Here is a 24191-nt window from a genome sequence, read left to right as displayed (position 1 = left end):
AGTTTTTCTTTGCTGTTACTGTGGCAGAATGGCTCCCGATGCTTAAGTCTACCTTATGGCAATAGATCACATCCTAACTCTTGTCCCAGATCCTCACTGTAATGTATGAATATCAGTCTTTCACTCCCGCAAGGCAGCTACTAAGTACATTGAGTCAGCTGAAGCAGCATCTGTAAGGTTTCTATACTCCTAACCCAGCTGAGACCCAATAGCCTCCCCTCATTCTTCAATGCTGGTCAACAACCAACTGCCAAGTAGGATGAAGATTCTCATTGGAAATTGAGAACTTCTCAACCAGGACATTGCTAATCATAAACCAAAACAGCAAAGACCCTAAGCAGCCTCCTGGAACCAGGTTTCCTCTGGAATTAATTATTTAACCAACATTTGTAATAATCCCTTAGTGCAATTTTTTGTATCATTTACAAAAAATTAGCTCTAAAGTTAGTACACTCTATATAAACCAATGCAAATAAGGCTATTATGAGCTCGGTCTGTCACGGCATCCTTTGTGTCCAGGGCCAGTATTTTATTATCTTTCCACCATGCTATGCAATATCAAAGTGTTTAGGGACCACTTGTTACAATGCAAACCAGCTTTCAACAGCACTCCTTTATGAAAAGCTACCAAAAACACATTACAGAGAAATTCACTGTTAAGTCAGAGGGGCAGAGAAGGGCTTAAGACAAGAATGAAAGGGTAAAGAGGGAGTCACAAGTTTAGAGTGAGGAAGAGAAAATTCCAGGCTGATGGAGAATTGCAGAGGAAAGAATGACTCCCAATCATGTCTCAGTAGAGGGACAGTGAGGAGGTGATGCTATGAGGAATAGAATGAATGGGTGGGTGTGGGAGTGAGCTGAGGTCAAAGAGGCAGGATGGAGTAAGTCCACAGGGAGTTTTGAAAACTAGGAATAGATTTCTGGACAGTTCTTTGTAGATTAAAAGATAGCAAAGGTAACAAAGGATGGGGTGATGTTATGAGAGGTACACTTCTAAGAGTGAAAAAGCAGTCTGACGGCAGAATTCTGGGCTTCCTTGAAGATTAGAGAACAGACATTTATGACAATATTAAAAGAAAAACTTCAAAGCAGGAAAGGGCTAGATTGTGACTCTAGCCACGGATCTGAGAAAGGGCACTACTAAAGCTGCACCACCCCAGGAGTAACCACGGGAGGCATTGTGCCACACATACACCTTTCTAAATCACAATTCCTCCCCTGATTTCTCCTTGCTTTGCCTACTCAGTTATGCTGCAAAACTCGGCCAAATCCCCAGCCACTTACTCTGGAGGGAATAAGTGAGCATGCAGCACCTGCTTATTCCTTCAGGCTCAGAGCCAAGGTCTAATTGCCCGAATGGAGGCGTAAAGCGGGTGTTACTCCTTATTTCCCTGCATGGATATTTAATCCAAGTCCCAGTCTAGCCCAAGGTCACTAAAGTCTGGTAAGGGCAAATTCTACAAGGTTCCAGTGCTGGTGATAAGAAAATTTACACACAAGTGAGGTGAGGTTTTAAAAGGAACATAAAACAGATTGGGCTAAAATACCTAGGTGTGATTCACTTTAGATGCACATAGGTGAACTGTCTTGAAACAGCATCTTGTCTTTCAGAACGGTTTCTGATAATGCCAAATACATGATTAATGACCCTTTCAATTCTGCAAGAATCTCAGCCATTTGGATGAATTTAAATCTAAATCAGCAAGACCTTAATCAGATACTTAATACTGACCTTAATCAGATCAAGATCTAACTTTTCCCCCCCTGAGGTCAAGGACTAAAAACTCTTACTCATATAAGTAATTAATTTAGCCACACACTGGGTTTCCCACTGAAGCCAACACTGTAGTAAGTGTTGTAGCTTCAGGCTCGTGGCTTGGAACTAGTTATAGACACATCTGTAAAAAGAAACAAAAAATGTGCATGGCAACTGTGAGTATAATGGGGTTTGAATATACTTAACGGTGAACACTGAAAAATAGGGTGTGTAATCAAAAATGACAAATCAAGATTAGCAGACTGGTACAATAATGGAAGCATTACAAACTATCCCCTACTCCAATTCAACAAAAGGGTTTGGAAATCTAGTGCAGTACAAATCCACTATTTGAACTGAGATTAACAAATGTTAGTTTTATTATAAATTATAATGTTATTTGCATAAACTTTATTGAGATGAAGAAAAGGAACAGAGAAATTGTAAATTCAATAGCAATAAATATAAAATAGCATTGCATTTTGCACTACTTTGAAAATGCCACTATCTAGGTCACTAAAAGTAAAAGAAATTTCCAGATTTTTTGTTAAATGCTGAGCTAACATTATAACAACCAGAGCTCCAATGGAAGAGAAGCTGGGAGGCATAAATAATTACTTTATTAAATACACAGAGAAGACATACTGGAAAATGACGGCCTTTGTTAAATGTTTATCATCCTGTTCCTAATCCTGGTTATATCCTGCTTATCAAAACTGGAATCCAATTAATAATGGGAAAGTAAAATAAAATCAATAGCAGATATGTATTAATTTACTAAAGCAAAACTATTATAGACAGATGAAAGTACAGTAGAAAAAAACAGCATCACTCTTTCTCTCTCAGGGAATTCAAAAGCTCGCAAAAGATTATCAAGGCAGCATTCAGTTATCTCCAAGTATTCTTCATCCCCCCGCCCAAGCTCTGCCATACCCTGCACCTACTTCATTTGAAAAATAATCCAAAAACACAGGGAATGAGAAATTCACATGTTCACTAGTGCTCCCTGTCAAAAGAGACATTGCAAGGGTTGGCTTGGGGGACAGAATTGAGCAAGGTTTTCTCCCTCCAGGGGAGTGAAAATGTCTTCAGTTCTCAGGATGTAACATGGAAATGTTGAATGAAATGTGGGATTTTCAACTAATAATATGTACAGTGAAGATCAAAAATTAGTAAGACCTGAATGTGAACTGGACCATCATATCCCCCAGAGGAATCAGAACCAAAGTGTTTTCACTCTCCCTGGAGTGAGACATGCAGCTGAATTCTTTGGCTAAAAAAACTTTTTTGTAATTGAATCGAAGTTAACTTTGCAGTGTACAGTGTTCATGCTGCAGGATTGCACATATGAGAACACAGGAGAAGTGCATATGAGGATTGCATTGCACACTCCTAGTGCTACCTTGAATGTCTATAAGCAGTTCTAATAAAAAATTCTGATTTTTCTTTTTAGGCCTTGTTTCTAGGAAAGGAAAAATACAAAGTCTTCAGACCGAAACAGGGTAAAGGGAGATTCAGGAGGAGATGAGACAAGGACCACTATTTCTTTGCAACAATTTTTGAAAAGAAAAGGAAACCAAACTGCTGTTGTTTGCAAGTGTAAGAAGTACAAATTAATTAAAAATTGGATGTGTGGGGTGTGTGCTTGCACACACATGGGCATGCTTCTGATTCTTATAACATTTTTCAGATTGTGCGTCCACAATGTGGATTAAACCCTATTGGCATTTTTCTGTTCTCAACATCCCCAGGAACTCTCTGAGTCTAGGACCCCAATTCAGGAAAGGGCTTAAGCATTTACTTTAAGTTCCACTGACTTCAGTAGAAGTTAAGCATGTGCTTAAGAGCACTTCCTGAATAAGGATGCTTTCCTGAATCAGGGCCTAGAAGAGCATATAACTTGCTTTCTAAGGTGAAATTCCCAGCCTCGTTGAAGACAATGGGAGTTTTGCCATTGACTGCAATGGAGATAGGATTTCACCTTAAGTATCTGTATTATGGATTCACGATATGCAAATTGATTACGCAGCACATTCTCATTTTCAGCATACAAGGTCTGATCCTGTTAGGCGTAGAGCACCCTCAAATGTCACTGACTTTAATGGGAGTTCAGATCTTTCATTATGCTCAGGGGTTGTTCAAAATGAGGATTGGGCCCATAGTCAGATGACAAAAAACTACCCCCTTACTCTGTGGGCAGGCCGGGGCATAGCACACCATGGAAAATTTGATATATACTTTTAAGACAGAGGTCATAGTACACAGCACAGGCAGATCCTCAGTTTTTAAGATGCAAGGAACCCTTTTTATCTACCTTGGAAGAATAAAGGGTTGTGTTAAAGTCATCAATATTTTAAGATTGTGGTTCCAGGGACTCTAAGCATTTCAAGTCTGAAGCTTGGACAGTCAAGCCACTCTCCAACTGATATTCAAATTAGGCAGCTGACCAAACCTGCTAGGAAGGACAACAATTTGTCCTAAACCTCCCCACGCAAAGAGAAGAGACAAATTCTGCCCTCACAATTCTGTTAAAAATGCCACACTTACGTGAGGGTAAAATCTGACCCTCACACCCTTCAGAATAGGATTTTATTGGACTACAACTTTTCTCCTCACCCTCACCTGTTCAGATAAATTGGGGGAGCCAAGAAGATACCAAAGTAGATTTGCTGCTTGTAAGCCAACAGATCACACCATTCCTCCACTAACTGCAATGATTATCCCCTAATAAGGATATCTCCCAGTCCCTCCCTCCCTTCTGGGGATACTATTGCAACCAACAAGGACAGTTCAGATATCATTTTTACAGTGCATCTTAGTTACATAGGGCAAAAACCTCCAATGACTGTGCATGGAACCTGTGTGGTTGTGCTACAGGATATGGAGAGCTTGTATAAGGAATCCACAACTGCTGCATGCGGGAATGCTGAGCTTTGATGATGCTCCATTCACTCTAATGCAGAAGGTTAGCATGGTGTGAGGCCAGTGAATACATAACTGGTTTTCCCCATTCCCATGCCCAGGGAACTGCAATACTGGCTAAGGTGTAGCCCCACACCCTGAGTGGGGAAGGATTTCATCCCCACCACAGAAACTCCCTTTAACAAAGCTTGTTTATCTAGGCTTTGTACTGGCAAGAGGACTCAGCTCTTAGAGGACAATAAATCCTTTATAAGCTCCTGTATACACACAGCCAGGGAGAAATGTGGAAAACTATGGACTGCACATTTCACAAGTACCATGATACCCTATTACAAAATAATGTATCATACTGACCAACATATTATTCAAAGCAGTGACACAGAAGCATATTTTATTAGAGAATATTTAGAAATAAACGGTACAAAAGATTTGAAGAGTCAGTTGTCGGTCATTGGGGGAACATACAGAGTATGGGGGGGATGTTGTTATGTCAGGGTTGGCAGCACACATAATACATACAGACTGTGATGTCTCCAATGGGGGGGGTAAGCGGTGGGCGAGATTAAGACACAGTTGGTAAGCGGTGAGGGTCAATCATCTGCATAGGGGGTACAAATAGTCATGGGTACGAGTAGGTGGGCTGGGTAATGGTGATGGGGCAACCCTCACGTGGTGGGATTCAGTTAGGTTGGGTAGGTTCGGGGTTCAGCGAAAGAGGACCAGCGGGGGGGAGGGGTTAATAGGTCCCTTCCCCCTTGTGGGTGGGTGAGGTCTCCCCGGCTCACTCTTGGCATTGGCGGTGGCCGGTGAGGTTGGGTGGGGTTAAGCAACCTAAATGGCTTTTGCAGTCACCTCTCTAACCACTCGGCCATCACAGCTGAGAGCATAACACTACACTAATGCCACAGAAACTGGTAAATAATCACAATGCCCAGGCTTGAAGTCATCTGAAATCCAGAATTCACACAGCAAACCTGGCTCCCAAAGCACAGGGGGGATTTGGGGTTTGTTCTCTTTGCTTAGCCATGTGCAGTCGCACAGAGAGCGCTTTGAAAAGTCTCCCCTCCCACAGAGCGGGAATGGGAAATGATTCTGAACTGGAAGCTTGATGTGAATGAGGATGTCTGGACCGCAGGGCCGGTGCAAGGAAGTTTTGTGCCCTAGGCGAAACTTCCTCCTTGCGACCCCCCACCAGCCCTGCGGCAGCTCCCTGCCCCCCACCCCGCCCTGAGGTGCCCCCCCGTGGCAGCTCCCCCCCCTGCCCTAAGGCGCCCCCCCGCGGCAGCCTCCCTCCCCCAGGAGCCGTGCGGCAGCTCCCCACCCCAGCTCACCTCTGCTCCGCCTCCTCCCCGAGCACGCCGCCCCTGCTCTAATTCTCCTCCCCTCCCAGGCTTGCAGTGCCAAACAGCTGATTGGCGCCGCAAGCCTGGGAGGTGGGAGAAGTGGAGCAGCCGCTGCGCTGGGAGAGGTAGTCTGAGCCGCACGTGTCAGAGCGCCGCCGGCAGCCCAGCCCAGGAACGCTGTAAAAAAAAATTGGGGGCACCGCTTTTTGGTGCCCCCAAATCTTGGCGCCCTAGGCAACCGCCTAGTTTGCCTTAATGGTAGCACCGGCCCTGGGGCCAGGGACTGACCTTTGCTAGAGAAACCAGTGACACATGGAGCCAGGCTAAGGAAAATGTTTCCTGGAGTCAATAATTGGAATAGCCACAGTATTGTGCAGAGAAATGTCTCCCAAGAGGAGTTGGTTTGGGAGCAGAAGTCAGAGATACAACGGGGGAGGTCTAGCTTTGGTTTCTGGCCAACAGAGTGATGAGTTTTATTATCTCCAAATTTCAGTAGAAAAATTCAGACCCAAACTGTGTGGGGTGGGGGTTTTCTCTGGTTTTCATTTGTTTTGTTTTGTTTTGTTTTTCTCATTTGAAATGTCCTTGATAATTTTTCTGGGGAAATTGTTTGGACAAGGCCAAGGAAGAGTTAGAACAATTACAAATCTCCATGGGAGTGAGGGGGTCTCTCAGCACGGGGGAGAGGTGGAGATTTTCATGGCGGGGAGTTTAGGAGATAAATGAGGCCTTTGTTGCAGCAGAGGGAGAGGCTTGGCAGGTTCATTTTTACCAAGTGACACCCCCCCCCCATGCACACACACACACGTTGCTCCCCTGCTGCTGCTGCCCCAGCTCAAACCCCACTGTCACCCCCAGCATGTGACCTACAGCTTCCTGCTGACAAAGCCCTTATATATCAGAGACAAACTCCCCTAGTCTGCTCCTTCTCCCAGTTGAACCCTCCCCCCACAGAGCCCAGAACAACCCCGACCTAGCCATGCTGGGGGCTCGGGCTTAATTCTCAATCCGCCAAAGCGGCAAGGGAGAAACGGACGAGACTTCTCTGTAGGCTGCTGTGACATTATTAATATGAACTGGGAATGTAGAGATCATTGTTGCCAACACTCTTGGAGTCATCGTGGATAGTTCTCTGAAGACGTCCACGCAGAGTGCAGCGGCAGGCAAAAAAGCAAACAGGATGTTAGGAATCATTAAAAAAGGGATAAAGAATAAGACGGAGAATATCTTATTGCCCTTACAGAAGTTTATGGGATGCCCACATCTTGAATACTGCGTACAGATGTGGTCTCCTCATCTCAAAAAAGATATACTGGCATTAGAAAAGGTTCAGAGAAGGGCAACTAAAATGATTAGGGGTTTGGAACAGATCTCATATGAGGAGAGATTAAAGAGGCTAGGACTTTTCAGCTTGGAAAAGAGGAGCTTAAGAGGGGATAAGATAAAGGTATATAAAATATAAAATCATGAGTGGTGTGGAGAAAGTGAATAAGGAAAATTTATTTACTTGTTTCCCCTAATATAAGAACTAGGGGCCACCAAATGAAATTAATGGGCAGCAGGTTTAAAACAAATAAAAGGAAGTTCTTCTTCACACAGCGCACAGTCAACCTGTGGAACTCCTTGTCTGAGGAGGTTGTGAAGGCTAGGACTAAGGTTTAAACTAGGGTTTAAAAGAGAACTAGATAAAAATTCATGGAGGTCCATTAATGGTTCTTAGCCAGGATGGGTAAGGAATGGTGTCCCTAGCCTCTGTTTGTCAGAGGGTGGAGATGGATGGCAGAAGAGAGATCACTCGATCATTACCTGTTAGGTTCATTCCCTCTGGGGCACCTGGCATTGGCCACTGTCAGCAGACAGGACACTGGGCTGGATGGACCTTTGGTCTGACTCAGTCTGGCCGTTCTTATGTTCTGGCCCTGATGCTGAAAACACTTCAAGGATACGCATGTCCTGTTACCCGTAGTCATGAGGGCTGGCAGCCACAGGGCCACTCCCACCAATTAACAAATACACAGAATTAAGTTTCAACCAATTATTTATTACTGGAATTTTTCCTACAGGGGGCCAGAGAACTGCCGTAGGGATGCAGTACTGGAAGAAACGGGGGATGGGGATATTCTGGGCACAGAGCGCATCGGCCCTGGAGCAGCAGTGACACCTGGTGGCCAGTCGGGGTAATACACAAAGAGTGTTTCCCAGAGAGAAGTGACAAGCTGTGGCCAGCAGGGCAGCACCAGCCCCTTCCCAGTGGGGGGCGGGGGCTGAGCTAGAGTAGATAGAAGATTGTGGCAGCTGCGTCCCCCTCTCGCCATAAGTCCCTGCCACTCTCTGTGGCCCCACCCCCTGGTGCTCCTCAGTGAAGTGTCAGCCCCGCCTCCTCCCCTCAGAGGCCCCGCCCCCTGCCCATGTCAGAGGCCAGAAGCCAGAGGCGGGAGGGGCGGCTGCTGCGCTAGCTGGTACCATGAGGTGGGCAGCCACAGTGCTGCCTCGTCTAGTCCTCCTGCTGCTTGGGGCTGTGACTGCTCTTCAGCTCCCAGCTGCCACCCTTCGACTGCTTGCAGCCTGTAAGAGCTGCCTGGGTGGGGGGCCAGGCTGGGCCCAGGGGCCAGCAGGGGCCCCGGGCAACAACAACCACGGGCAACTGACCAGGGGCAGCTCTAGGCACCAGCAAAGCAAGCACATGCTTGGGGCAGCCCATTTGCAGGGGCGCCAGGGATCCAGCATGGGAGCTGAGAACCAACAGGGGGCCCTGGGAGCTGAAGTTCCTTGGTTAGCTCCCTGCCTATAGATAGAGCCAGCCCTGGAGCGGGGAAAGAACTACATTTCCCAGCATTCCCTTGGCCACTACCAACAGGAAAGAGGGGGAGGTAGGGAGGTAGCTGAGACCTCATGCTGCAGTGAATGGAGACCTGCACTGTGAGTAGGGATTCCATATTTCAACATTCAAAAAAATAGGACACTCTACGGGGAGGGAGGGTAGCCCTACCCTGCCACCATCCAATCCCTCCACCTGCCCCCCACAGAAACCTCAACCCATCCAACCCCCCTGCTCTCTGTCCCCTGATCGCCCCTTCCCGGGACCCCTGCCCCAACTGCCCCCCAGGATCCCACCTCCTATCTAAGCCCCACTGGTCCTTGTCCCCAACTGCCCCCTCCTGAGACTCCCACCAACTTCCCTCCTAGGACCCCACCCCCTACCTGTCCCCTGACAAACCCCTGGGACTCCCATGCCTATCCAACTGCTGTCTGTCCCCTGACAAACCCCTGACCCATCTAACCCCCCCTTCTCCCTGTCCCTGACTGCCCCCCCCAAAACCTCCACCCCATCCAACCCCCCCGCTCCCTGTCCCTTGACTGCCCCCCCCCGGAACCCCCTAACCCTTCTCCAACCCCCCAGCCCCCTTATCGTGCCACTCAAACCTGCGTGCCTGGCTTTGCGCAGCGCCAGACACGCTGCTGCATACATGCTGCCGTGCTCCCCTGCGGAGCCACAGCGCCCCCCCCCCCCCCCCCCCGCACCTGCCTTCCAGATGTGAACACCTCAAAATTCAGGAGTGCTCAAGCCCAGTTTTGGCGGCTGTTACTTGATTTCGGAGAAATGAAGTATACTGATCCACTGTAACTTGCTGTAGAAAAAGTAGGATAAAATTGAGCAAGAAAGGCTTCCCAGTGGTTATTAGGACTGGAATTGCTATTTTCAACAGCCATTGCCTTTTTTTGGTATGTTTGTTTAAAAGGAAGACCGTGATATTGCATTGGCAAATTCCCCATAGAAAGAAAGAGTGGAACAAAAGAATAATAAAGGCACCTCAACTTTTCTTCATTTATGTAGGACAGTCTTATAACATGCATCCAGATATCCTCCAATCACACAAGCTGAAAATTGTTCCACTTTACTGCAGTTCTGTAACCATATGGGAACCAATCCTGTCTGTGTTCTGTGCACATCTAAAATCCCTGCTGAATGACCTGCCCTGGGAGTGAGTTACCAGTGACCCGGGGCTGCGGCAGAAGGAGGGTGCAGGTTGGGTGGGGGTGAGCCCAGGGCTGGGGTGGCGGGGGGGTGAGAGCCCAGGGCTGGGGCGGCAGGGGGGCAGCCAAAATTTTTTTTTGCTTGGGGCGGCAAAAAACCTAGAGCCAGCCCTGGTCAGGCCCCTCCACCTCCTGGAGCCACACCTCTCTGAGCCTTAGCATGTCTGTCTCTGCCGTGGGCCCTCTCAGGGAGTCCACTCGCTCTGGACCCCCGGGGCCTTCACCCCCGAAGGGGTTGATGCAACCCTGTTCTCTAGACCGGAGTGACTCTCAGCCAGCATAAAACAGGAGGATTTATTGAGAGTTGAACACAGCACAGGAAACTCTCAAGGCCTCAGGCCTGGCCTCCCTCAGCCCAGCACATCCCAGTCTCTCTGCATCCAGGTGGGCTCTGCCTGCTCCCCCTCTCCAGCCCAGAGCCCCCCTGCTCCCAGCTGGGCATCTGAGATCACCGGCCCCAGGCCCCGCCTCTGTCCATTGTCTTCTCTCCAGGTAAACAGGGTCGTAAACCAGGGCCTCCTCTCCTCGCTTCTGTCCTCTGGCTGGAACCGGCTGGTTAGGTCACTGGGTCCTCACTCTGCAGCCCATTGTCCGCCCACTGGCCAGAACCGGCTGCGTCTCCTCAGCTGGGCCTCCGGGTCGTCAGGTCACCAGTCGCTGGGGTGTCCATCCTCCAGGCCATCGGTTGGGTCCCCAAGTCCTCTCTCCGGTCCTCTGCAAAACAAACTCCCTCTCCCCTCACCTTGTTAAACCAGTAACACCCAGGGAAACTGAGTCCCACCCCCTCCGCATGCAAACCATTGAAAACTCCACAAAAAACAAGAAAACCCCCCACTTCGTCACACGAGCGTCATCAGCATGGAGGCATGTCCTCTGGAACAATGGCCTAAGCGTGAAGGGGCATATGAATCTTTAGTGCATCTGGCCTGTAAATATAGAATCATAGAATATTAGGGTTGGAAGAGACCTCAGGAGGTCATCTAGTCCAATCCCCTACTCAAAGCAGGACCAACACCAATATCTTGCCATGCCAGCTACAACAGTGCCATGCGAATGCCTGTTCTTGTTTACAATGTCACCTGAAAGTGAGAAGCAGGCAGCATTATATTCTGCAAATGTAAACATACTTGTTTGTCTGAGCGATTGGCTGAACAAGCAGTAGGACTGAGTGGACTTGTAGGGTCTAAAGTTTTTCATTGTTTTGTTTTTGAGTGCAGTTATGCAACAAAAAACCCATTACATTTGTAAGTTGCACTTTCATGATAAAGAGATTGCAGTACAGTACCTGTATGAGGTGAATTGAAAAATACTATTTTTTCATCATTTTTACAGTGCAAATATTGTAATAAAAATAATAGAGTGAGTGCTGTACACTTTGTATTGTGTTGTAATTGAAATGGATATATTTGAAAGGGTAGAAAAACATGCAAAATATTTAATAAGTTTCAATTGGTATTCTATTGTTTAACAGTGCGATTAATCATGATTAATTGTTTTGAGTTAATCGTGAGTTAACTGCAATTAATCCACAGCCCTAATTTAAATAAGTGTTAAAAATGGAGGAGGGTGCAGAAAAGAGCTACAGAAATGGTTCAAGGGCTGGAGAAGATGCCTTGCAGTGAGACCCAGGGAGCTCAGGCTGTTCAGCTTATCAACACAATTGAGAGGTGTCAGCATACCTCCCTTGGGATCTCGGATACTGGGATCTAAAGGGCTCTTCAGTCTAGGGGAGAAAGTTAGAGCAAGAAGCAGTAGCTGAAGGTGAAAGCAAACAGACAGATTCAAATTAGAAATAAGGCACGTTTTTCATAGTGGTGATGATTACCCCTTGGAATAAACTCCCACGGGAAGGAGATGGGTTCTCCTTCTCGTGGGGGGAGGGGAGGAGGTCTTCAAATCCAGGCTGGAGGCCTTTTGGAAGATGCTTTAGTCAAACAGGTTACTAGGCTGGATATGGGGGTAACAGTGAAATTCCTGGCCTGTGATAACTAGGTCAGGCTATACGAGGCCACTAGATCTTAAGAGGCATAAGAACGGGCATACTGGGTCAGACCAATGGTCCACCTATCCCAGTATCCTGTCTTCTGAGAGTGGCCAATGCCATATGTCCCAGAGGGAATGAACAGAACAGGTAATCAAGCGATCCACCCCCTGTTGCCCATTTCCAGCTTCTGGCAAACAAAAGCTAGGGATGCCATCCCTGCCCAGCCTGGCTAATAGTCATTGGTGGAACTATCCTCCATGAACTTATCTAGTTCTTTTGAACCCTGTTATAGTCTTGGCCTTCACAACATCCTCTGGCAAGGAGTTCCACAGGTTGACTGTGCGTTGTGTGAAGAAATACTTCCTTTTGTTTGTTTTAAACCTGCTGCCTAGTAATTTCACTTGGTTACCCTTAGTTCTTGTGTTATGAGAAGGAGTAAATAATACTCCCTTATTCACTTTCTCCTCACCAGTCATCATTTTATAGACCTCTATCATATGCCCCCTTAGTTGTCTCTTTTCCAAGCTGAAAAGTCCCAGTCTTATTAATCGCTCCTCAAAGGCAAAGAAGGGTTCATTCCATCCAAGCCACCTCTGTTGGGAAGGAAGAGTAGATGGGAAATGCACTTTTCAGAAGGGTTAATGTGGCACTGGGCACCTGTCAGGCCATTGACATGGTCTCTTCTGGGAGCAGAGAACGCAACACACTGTTGATACAAAGGGAGGTTTTATTTCTCAGTCTGGACACTAAGAACATGTCTAAAATGGCTATTGGGGAAATCTACAAGTTTAAAAGCTTCAACTCTTCTCCAGGCTGCTCTTTCCCATAGCAGGAGCCTCACAGACAGCCTGCAGAGAGAGAGACAGGAATGATGACAAACTACAGGTGGGGGAAGGTACTACATTTATAAACAGCAGATCCTGCTGTCATGTCACATGCCATGATTGAGTTATGTCAAGGTTACAGAAGATGACCATGTTTTCAGAATCAGAAGCCAAGGCATCAAATCGAAGGGTTGAGCCACCGGCTATACCAGTACAGTTAAAGTGATGCACCCTAGTGTTGAGGCAGTTATGCTGGTACCGGAGTCCTAGTCCTGGGATAGCTATTCCTATACGAGAAGGTAAATAAGCTCTACTGATATAAACATGTAGAACTACATCCACACTAGGGGTGGTACTGGGGACTACAGTGCTAAAAAGTCACACCCCTCACTGACCTAATTGCCCCAGTACAAGATCTGTACACAGACCAGGCCTTAGGGTCACATGTTACTTATACAAGAGGGCACTATTTTAGTGTGCACTATATAGCCCCAGAGAGCTTCTGACTGAAAAGCAACATCAGCCTGTTTCTAGTGGAGGAAAGTCCTCTAGGACACCATGCTTTCAGGAAGTGACACTAGTTCAGTAACATTCACTTTGGGCAGGGAGCAGCTTTGTTGGAGTCCACCCTCATTTGGGATCTTAGTTCGACTGCTCCCTCATTCCATGGGATTGTTCTGCTCATGAAAGCAGTGTGCCTTGAGCAAGTACCTTAGTAACTAGTCCCTTCAGAGACCGGACAGCAAATGTCCTCGAGTACAAGACATGCCCAAGATATGAGGACAGTAAGACTCAGGGCTGACCCAGTACAGCAGGGACATACAGGGTCTTGTGATAAACTGGATGTTATGTCATGACCCTTCCCCACCTCCCAGACAGTTATAACAGTTTAGTCCCACTCCCATGGTGTCCTGGCCTCATACCATTTCTCCAGGAGTGACCCTTTGGAGTCCACGCTGCTGCTGAGGTGCTCACGGCCTGCATTTGCTGGTTTCCATCCCGGCCTCTCTCACCAAGACTGGACAATGAGACAGAAATGGAGAGGAGTTAGTACACATACACCAGGATGAGGAGTTAGCCTGACATGGGCCATGCTGCCAGATAGTCCCTGCAGACAGCTCCCACATACTTTCTGCATAGGACATGCCTGCATCACGGGACCCTGCCTCCATAAGCCCCATCCCTACTGCCACATGCACCTTAGTCTAGGTTATCCAGCTCTGAAAGGCCAGTTCTAAATAGGACCCCATGGCATTCCCTTGGATCTGCCACCTGTGTGCGCTTGAGGGTTCCCCCTTCTGCCAGCTGGACTTTCCCTTAGGGAGTCCTGGCAGGGTCTCTCTATCCCGTTCCATGTCAGCGTGCGCTGGATTGTTTCCCCACAATACCCCTGGTAACAAGTAAGTCTTGTCCCAGGAGCAGGGGCAATGCCTTGATTGTAAGCTGCCATGTACCTTCCCAATGCAGCCCACATGTGAGCTTGGACCTTCAGCCCAGGTGAACGATGGCCCCCTCCCACCTTGGCAAACAGCAGCTGTTCAGACACCTGCATGGATTTTACTCCTGGCCAGGAGGGTTTGTGTAGAACGTGCCCACAGCGTCTGGATCATGAGCTCTCTGAAGAAGTGAGGTTCTTACCCACGAAAGCTTATGCTCCCAATACTTCTGTTAGTCTTAAAGGTGCCACAGGACCCTCTGTTGCTTTTTACAGATTCAGACTAACACGGCTACCCCTCTGATACTTGACACATTATCTGTGAGACCTGGGCACATCAGTTCTTTCCCACCCCTGCAAACTCAGGCAGGAGTCTCCAAGCAGTTCTCTTGGTGGCTCCATTTATGCCCAGCAGAACCATGTACTGGCCCAGTTCTGACCTCAGTTACACCTGCACAGCCTGACTAAGGGCTGCAGATTGCATGGGTGTAACATGAGCAGAAGCAGGCCCATTACAGCCTTGGGTATTGCAGGGATGTTTCTAGGGAAGTTCCGTTAGATTTCTGGTCACCCACCTAGAACGGCAGTATCCACGAGTGACTATTGCAGGAGTGCACAGAGCTGTTAGAGGGGCAAGAGCCCAGCTGGCCAGACAGTGTGGCCAGCCCCAAGTGGTAAACAGAAACCAGCCTAAAAGTCAGGCCTCAAAACCCCATGAAATCCTAGGAGTTGGTTTCTTTTTGCCTGCTGGTTACTGAGCATTTAGGCTTACACAGTCCATGTTTTCAACCTTTCCTCTCAACCAGCAGGGCTAGACACTTGTTGTAAATCACTCAGCTTCCCAGCCGCTGGGGCTTTACAAAAAAAAAAAAAAAAAAAAGCCACCAAGGATCATGAGACTTGCAATAAAGTTATCCCAGTTAGCAGCACTGCCAGTGCCATAGCTCTTGTCACTAGTAGAGCTGGGACATTCACGCCAGTGAGGGACCCAGCCTGATCTGAGAAGACGTGAGAGGAGAGTTAGCTCTTACCTTTGACTTGTGCTTAAGGTGTGATTTGTCTTGGAGCCAAGAACAAAAGGAGAAGTAGCACCAGACTCATCTGCGTCTGAGGAGGAAAAGCTTAGTGTGAATGCACAATGAAAGGCTTCTGGACAGGTTTAACACACCACGACTTTACACCCATAGATAACATGAACTAGAGGCCATTGGCCCTGCTCTCTCCCCAGCCCACTTACTTGGAACAGATCCTGTTCCACAGTTCTCCTGAGCTGTGTTTCAGAAGGAAGATGCAACTCCATGCTCTGGGCATCCTAAGCCTCTAACTGCTAGAAGCTGGGAGTGGACCACTTGAAAGTTGCCCTGTTCTGTTCATTCCCTCTGAAGCAGCTGGCGCTGACCACAGTCAGAAGACCAGATACTGGACTAGATGGACCATTGGTCTGACCCAGTATGGCCATTCTTATGAATGCCCACTGTGCTAGCCCTGCTCCTGCTGCCCTCCCGAGTTATAAGGGGCATGGGCATGTAGAGGAACCACAATGCCAGGGGTGCTAGCTGGTCTGTTGGAAGGGGTTCTCTCTTGGGATTTGGGAGCACTGCCAACACCCTAAATGGCTACATGCTCAGGCCCTCAGTAACAGGCTAGAGAAGTTTTATACCTGCACAACAGTTCAGCTTGCAATTGACAGGGCTGGGGCCTGGCACAGAGGGTTGGAGCAGGATATAGACTTGTTTGCAAGAGACTGACAAGGCTGACAACTCATGAGATGTTTGCAGTGTTGGTGTAGCAGTGTCCGTCCCAGGATGTGAGAGAAACAGGGGAGGGGAGGCGAGATCTTTTAGTGGACCAATGTCAGTTGGTGAGAGAGGCAAGCTTTGGAACCACAAAGAGCTCTTCTTCAGGGCTGGGCAAGGTACTCAGAGCATCACAGCTAAACACAAGGTGGAACAGATTGTTTAGAATATGTGCTAACTACTTATACTAAAGGACCATTCAAGGTGAAGTGACTTGTTAAAACCTCTCGGAAGGCAGCTGGGAGCGGGGGGAAATGTTAGTGGGTTACAGATTGTTGTAATAAGCCATAAATCCAGTGAGGAGTCCGGTGGCACCTTAAAGACCGGTGTTGAGAAGGCTAAGTCAATCAGGGTGGATGTGAGCCACTCCCAATAACTGATGCTGATCAGGTGGTTCCTCAGTTTCTTTGAGTGTGTGGCACAATCTCTCACCATACTCTGTATTTGTGCGAGTTTTTTCATGAAGTTTGTGGATTTCCACTTCATACAGCTAAATTCAGTGCCTTGCATGGTGCCAAGTATCAGAGGGGTAGCCGTGTTAGTCTGTATCCACAAAAACAATGAGGAGTCCAGTGGCACCTTAAAGACTAACAGATTTATTTGGGCATAAGCTTTTGCACAGATAGACAGACAGACAGACATCATCTTCCTCTCCAAGTGCAAACAGATGGACAACATACCAAATGGACTGAAGGTAAAAAATTCATCGCCATACTGCACTGACTATGGGGAGAGATTGTGCCACACACTTTCAAAGAAACTGAGGAACCACCTGATCAGCATCAATTATTGGGAGTGGACCACATCCACCTTGATTGAATTGGCCTTGTCAACACTGGTTCTCCACTTGTGAGGTAACTCCCTTCTCTTATGTCAATATATTTATACCTGCATCTGTAATTTCCACTCTATGCATCTGAGGAAGTGCGGGGGGGGGGGGGGGGGGTTATCCACAAAAGCTTATGCCCAAATAAATCATAGAATATCAGGGTTGGAAGGGACCTCAGGAGGTCATCTAGTCCAACCCCCTGTTCAAAGCAGGACCAATTCCCAACTAAATCATCCCAGCCAGGGCTTTGTCAAGCCTGACCTTAAAAACCTCTAAGGAAGGAGATTCCACCACCTCCCTAGGTAACCCATTCCAGTGCTTCGCCACTCTCCTAGTGAAAAAGTTTTACCTAATATCCAACCTAAACCTCCCCCACTGCAACTTGAGACCATTACTCCTTGTTCTGTCATCTGCTACCACTGAGAACAGTTTAGATCCATCCTCTTTGGAACCCCCTTTCAGGTAGTTGAAAGCAGCTATCAAATCCCCCCTCATTCTTCTCTTCTGCAGACTAAACAATCCCAGTTCCCTCAGCCTCTCCTCATAAGTCCTGTGCTCCAGCCTCCTAATCATTTTTGTCGCCCTCCGTTGGACTCTTTCCAATTTTTCCACTTGTAGTGTGGGGCCCAAAACTGGACACAATACTCTAGATGAGGCCTCACCAATGTTGAATAGAGGGGAATGATCACGTCCCTCAATCTGCTGGCAATGCCCCTACTTATACAGCCCAAAATACTGTTAGCCTTCTTGGCAACAAGGGCACACTGTTGACTCATATCCAGCTTCTCGTCCACTGTAGCCCCTAGGTCCTTTTCTGCAGAACTGCTTCCTAGCCATTCGGTCCCTAGTCTGTAACAGTGAATGGGATTCTTCCGTCCTAAGTGCAGGACTCTGCACTTGTCCTTGTTGAACCTCAGATTTCTTTTGGCCCAATCCTCTAATTTGTCTAGGTCCCTCTGTATCCTATCCCTACCCTCCAGCGTATCTACCACTCCTCCCAGTTTAGTGTCATCTGCAAACTTGCTGAGAGTGCAGTCCATGCCATCCTCCAGATCATTAATGAAGATATTGAACAAAACCAGCCCCAGGACCGACCCTTGGGGCACTCCGCTTGAAACCAGCTGCCAACTAGATCACTACCTGTTGAGCCCGACAATCTAGCCAGCTTTCTCCGATACTACAGAATATGCTTGAAGAAGCAAGTCCGGCATATACACCTTAACATACTCCAAACTGCCTTCACCAAAGGACACTCCAGAGAAGTAGCTCCAATCATGGAAGGGGACACCCAAATACCCCAAGAGAACCTGCTTCAATAGAGAAATAACCCCCCCTTCCCCTAACTGCACACCCCTGCCACCTCACACTGGAATCCATATTTGGTTTCAAACAACTGCCATACAGAGCACATGTATAAAGTTTGCTGATGATACCAAGCTGGGAGGGGTTGCAAGTGCTTTGGAGGATACAATTAAAATTTAAAATGTGGACAAACTGGAGAAATGGTTTGAAGTAAATGGTAGTTTGAGTAGTGAGTTCTAAAATGCCTAACCTGTCCTTGCTGGAGTAATTATCACTATGGTAAATTTATCTAGATATCTATATCTATAGAGAGATTTTGTTTCTACTGGTGGTGCACATCCACACATACCTCAGTGCATAACACAAATTTATTCTGCACATGGATGGAAAATAATTAAGAGGTAACATTGCCTATGAGTAAAGCTGTGAGTTTGTCACAGAGGTCATGGATTCCGTGACTTTCCATGACCTCCATGACTTCTGCAGCAGCCAGTGCAGCTGGCTCCGGGGCTGCCCGAGCAGCTCAGACAACACCTGAGCCAGTCGCACCAGCCACTGCTGGGTCAGTCTTGGACCCCCACCCAACAGCAAGAGGAGCAGTTTGGGTGTGGGAGGGGGCTCAGGGCGATGTTTACCTTGGGGGGCTCCCTGGAAGCAGCAACATGTCCCTCAGCTCCTAGCAGCTCTCATTGGCCACGGTTCTCCACCCCCCAGCGCTCCCAAGATTTAGTCAGGGCTATAGTACGAGTCACAGGCTGGGAATTTTCTCTCTTAAAAAAAAAAAAAAAAAAAATTGAAAAATGGCCCATGACTTTTAGTAAAATACCTGTGACTAAACCATAGCCTTACTTATAAGGGAAGATTTGAAAAAAAAAAAATTGGGTTTGTTTAGTCCAAAGAAAAGACGAGGAGAGAGATAGATAACAATTTTCACAAGGGGGCAGGGGGGGAGAAGAGGGAGGAGAAAATTGTCCTCTTTAACCTCTGAAGATAGGACAAGAAGCAATGGGCTTAAATAGCAGTAAGGGAGATTTAGGTTAGCCATGGGGCGGGGGGAAGCTTCCTGTCAGTGCAGTTAAGCACTGGAATAAAGTTGTCTAGTGATGTGGTGGAATCCCCGTCATTGGACATTCTTAAGAGCAGGTTAGACAAACACCTGTCAGGGATGGTCTAGATCGGGGTGGCCAACCTTGGCTCTGGAGCCACATGCGGCTCTTCAGAAGTTAATATGCAGCTCCTTGTATAGGCGCTGACTTCTAACTTTGCTAGACACTAAAAATAAAAAATCATGGACTGAAGAGACACACTGGATTTATGGTTAGTGGATTATCGATTACTGTAATAAACAACTCCCCCCAGCTGCAATCCCCCCCTATGACTGGAGGGGTGTTAACAGGCCACTTCACCATGAATGGTTCCTTGAAATGTGTTAACTACTTGTGCAAGAGCCAGCAGGAGGGCTCAGTCCTGCCCTGGAGGAGCCAGTGGTTGCTCTCACTGATTTTAGCAGCAGGGAGCTGGCCTTGTCCATGCTATGGGGCTTCAGGGAAGAGATGCCCACTGCTTTGGATAAGCCAGCAGGACCCCGGCACAGGAGACACCTCAGCAGCTGGAGACAAAGTGCCACCATATTCATTAAACCTGCAGCCCCAGAGCCTTGATGTCAAATTCCAACACTATTGAAGCTGTGGCAGCTCAGCAGGAGCAAAGGGGGGGGGGTAAGCCTGTCAGTGCCCCCAAAATTCCCCAAGTGGAGACAGACACAGCCTTGTCAGCTACAGCTTGCTTTGGCCACAGTAGGATTTTGGCGTGTTAACCACACACCCACCTTGGTTAGAATTTAAATGTGTTAAGTATTGCATTATACAGCTTAGTTTATTAAACTAGTCAAGACAAAGCAGTTGTACTTTAGCATGTGCTAAACTGGTCGAGTGAAACCCTAGCCACCACAATCTAACACCAAACCTTTAATCCTATTTAAAAGCAAAAGCCCACAGCTGTCTAAACTGGGTTATCTACAGGCGGAGTTGACCAGAGTAGCTATTCTGGGATAGTGCCCAAATGAGGTGGGGGCTGTTTCAGAACAAAGCATGATTTTATTCCAGGATTACTTCACTTATGAAGCAAAGGAATTACTCTGGAATTGAAGTCACCGATTCTGAAATACTCAGGGAATGGTCACTGAACATCAGTCAGCTTCCATGTGTAGACAAGGTATAGTAGTGACTGGTAAAGCTTAAGGAGCATGGTGTGTGGTTTCATGCTCTAAGGCCTGGTCTACACCTAGGTCGCTTCGGAGTGTGAAAAAAATCCCCCCCCCCCCCCCCTGAGAGAGATGTAGCTAAGCCAACCTAAGCCCTGGTATAGACACCAGTGGGTCAATGGAAGAATTCTTCCACTGATCTAGCTGCCTCCTTGAGGGGGTGGATTAAACTTCAGTGACTGAAAAACTCCTTCCACTATTGCAGTAAGTACCTACACTATAGCATAGTGTAGTGTAACCATAGCCTCAGCCAAGTCCTGTGAGGCATAGGTACCACATGCCAATGACATCAGAGACAAACAGCTTCTTCACCAACACTCACCTGCCTCCCAGTCCTCTTGGCAGGGGGGACACTGCCAGGATCTTGGGGTCTCTTTCAGTTCCTTCTTGGGACTGAAAGTCATTGATGTCCCTGCAAGCAGAGGAGACACGTTACAGGACTTGTAAGGAAGAGGAGAAGCAGGGTAGCTGGTCTAGGAGTGAAACATGGTTGTCTAAGTGGATCATGGCTCAGTTCTGTTAGCCAGAGGCCCAGCATTACAGAGGGTCAAAGGCCACATTTAACTAGAGATGCTCCTTAGTTGGGGAAGATTCTCTGAACTCTCCTCAGAGCCAGGCTCAGGTCAGACTGAAGTGTGTCCAGGGTCTCTGCTCTCCTGCGCTGGCCCCAGCTCACTCCAGCCAGCTGGACAGCCTTTGTTCCCCAGAGCAAAAGCTCATCCACCCTCAAGTTCCTGCCATGCACAGAATGGAGAAGCCTTTAAAAGCCAAACAGCTTGACAAGCTGAGAAGCTGAGAAGTGTTGGCTCCTACAACCCTGACATTACACAATGGGGCCAATATGGTTCCACTGCTATAAACAGGGCTCACGCAGAGCTGATGCCATCAGCCCTACAGGGCTCAGTACACACACTGATCTCCAGAGTTCTCATTACAGCTGTGGGGCCAGGTTCTCATCACAGCTGAGACAGGAAAACCAAGGAAATGCAAGTTTCCTGTCTGAAAGCAGGACAAAAAGTAAAAGCCACCACACAAAAAACCCACCAAGTTTATCAGCTAGCCCCCCCTCCCCCAATTTGGTTCAACTGAAAGTGATTTGTTTTTGACTATTTTGATTAACTACGATTAGTTTCAAACTGTCATTTTGAACCAGAAAACTGGATTTTCTTATTTCAAGAGAGTCAAAGAATGGGAGTAAGATTTTCCAAGTTGCAGTGTGTGTCAAAGCCCAAAGAACCCTTTCCCATGAGGTGTTCATGGAGATCAAAGAAACATTTGTGTCAGAAAACACTGAAGTTCCCCACTGGCTCTCCTCAGCACCTAGTTAGCCATTCAGCAGGGCCCAACACCCTAAGCCTGGTGTTGGGCACTTCAGAAATGCTGGCCCCTAGTGCTCTGCTCTCTGGATGCAGGTTTGCAGGCCAGCCCCTCTCCCCCAGGAGATGTTAGGAGAGCTCCCGCCCCAAATGAGCAGACGGTAGAGACCAGGACTCTTCAGTGATGCCAGGTGACCTGCCCCCTGCTGTGCCAGGCAGTGAGCACATCCCCCAGCTAGCCATGAGGCTACTTCCTGAGCCAGCTGTTCATCTCCTGCAGGCTATGGGCACTGGGGAAGGAAAGGGATTTCTAGCCAGCTCCTGCAGAATCTGTCAATGAAGGAAGAGCAGCACAAGCCCAGCCTGTTCTATGCTGGGATGTCAGCCACTAGAGCAAACTCTGCATGTTCACAATTTATACCAGTGCAGCTAAGCCAGCACCTGCTGCTGCTGGTACAGAGGGATGTGCTGGGCGACAGCACTCAGCCTTGCTCAGACCAAGTGCACCTACAGTAGTTGTGATGAGTGCAGGGGATGCACACATGAACTACAGATTGCTCGGGGCTTGCGTTGGTGTCCAGAGCAAAATGCCCTAGAACAGACTCCCTTGCAGTCTCCCTAGGCTGGAACAGGTCAAGTCAGTCAGCAGGAGCAGGCATGTATTAAAGCAGGTGTGCTACCGCCAGCTCCCCCCACTCCCCCAAGCTTACCACTGAACAGTTCTGGCGCCCTGTTGTCTGTGCAGGTGGAGATGTGCAGCTGGAGCTCTCGCTTTGGGACTCTGTGGCGAGCATTGTAGGGGCACGTGGCCAGCTCTTTGGCTCTTTTCTTGTTATTCTGGAAGAGAAGCCACAAGATGCAACTATGCAGAGACAGCAGGGAGGTACCGTCATGGGTTCTGCTCACTGCTTCCACAGCTGCTTGTAGGGGGAGGCAGCTGAGAGGATCTCTAGGGATGCATCAGAGCCAGAAGGCTGGCGAGCTGGAAACAAATCATTGACTTGTCGAGTGCTTAATGAGAGAGCACCCCTCAGTAGGTCCACACACTGCAGCTGGGAGCAAGCCTCCAGACTGGACAGAAATTTGAGCTAGTGGTGCTCAAAGTAGCACACTAAACATAGTAGTGTGGACACGATAGCATGGACTGGTGCTTGGGCTCTCAAACCTCCAGAGTGAAGTGGGCTTAAGAGCCCAAGCCACACCATCCACATTGCTATTTTTAACTGTATTAGCTCAAGCCCCACTACTGTAAGCCCATCTACCTGGGCCGTGAGACTCTCCCCTAGCTGCTGTGTAGACATACCTGTATGTGCAGGAAACCTGGTGCATCTGCAGCAGTGCTGAATTTCTTGGGTTTGATTCTTGGTTGCTCCAGCCCAGGAGGAGGTGGGGAGCAGAACAGGGGGACTGTCTTCAGGCTACCTTAGCTCTTCCTAGACTTGGGCTGAGCCACTCCTGCCCTTGTTGCTGCAAATCAGAGCAACCTTTGGGCTGCTCTGACTTATGTGGCTCTACTTCTCACGGCCCTTGGGCAGCAGAGCATAGCTATAGCACAGATACTCTAGCTACACCCAATACAGCCACAACCTGTCCCCTACGTCGGGGCATGGTGCTGTGCTAGCTTGGAGCCTGCATCCAACCCAGGGAGGCCCCTCTGCAGGCTGTTGTCCCAGGAGACCATTTCCACACACTTCAGGTCCTTTTGTGCAGCCAGAGTATTCTAAAGGGACATTAGTGTAACCTCACTAAGGCACCAGGGCCCCTCAGTGACCCAGGGCAGACTTGGATCCAAGCTGCCCTGAAGTTCAGGAGCTTTTGAAGCCTGGGTATCTCCAAGGGTTAACTCTGCAGTGAAGACGTAACTCAGGTGATCAGCATTTGGGCTGGCCTAGCTCAGGAGAACAGCCAGACCAGAGCCCTGCCCAAGTTGCTGGGGCCACACTCACTTATGCAAGGCTCTCAGACTTCAGGGGGGAGGGGGCACAGAGGAGGGGGAGGAGGTGTAGCTGCTGGCTCTCAGCTGGGCTGCTCTATGTTCCCCCCAGTGAATTGTAGGACAGCATTAGAGGACTATCAGGTTAAGTCTGGATCTTCAGTGCAGATTACCAAGAGAGGCAATCAGACTCTTGCCTACTCCAGCATGGGCCAAGCACCACCACACATGGGCCAGAGGGTTTGTGTGGATGGACAGGAGCCAGGGTAGGGGCAACACCTGAGTTAAATGGGCAGTGAAAATAAGCCCCAAGTGTGAGTTTCACATAAATGTAGATCTAGTCCATCCCCTGCACAGAGTCAGGACCAAGTGTTATAAACACCTGGGATGGGCTAGATCTTAAAAGTCTCCCTAGATAATCCCTAAATCTCCCTTGCTGCAATATAAACCCAT

The 24191-nt window shown here is 48.1% G+C and overlaps 1 protein-coding gene across 1 annotated transcript in view; it reads right to left on the bottom strand.

Annotated features, from left to right (window-relative positions):
• The window catches only part of LOC135891999 (uncharacterized), a 112449-nt gene that overhangs the window by 40607 nt on the left and 47651 nt on the right, over positions 1 to 24191 (bottom strand). The window contains exons 11-13 of the mRNA XM_065419676.1: positions 20812 to 20901; positions 15331 to 15406; positions 13788 to 13882 (exon numbers count right to left, since the gene is read on the bottom strand). Coding sequence (XP_065275748.1) covers positions 13788 to 13882; positions 15331 to 15406; positions 20812 to 20901 — 261 coding nt within the window. The remainder of the gene's footprint in view (positions 1 to 13787; positions 13883 to 15330; positions 15407 to 20811; positions 20902 to 24191) is intronic.

The sequence above is a fragment of the Emys orbicularis genome, chromosome 19, assembly GCF_028017835.1.
Source record: "Emys orbicularis isolate rEmyOrb1 chromosome 19, rEmyOrb1.hap1, whole genome shotgun sequence".
Lineage (NCBI taxonomy): Eukaryota > Metazoa > Chordata > Testudines > Emydidae > Emys > Emys orbicularis.
The sequence above is the reverse complement of the archived record's forward strand: the minus strand, read 5'-3'. Positions and strand labels throughout refer to the sequence as shown.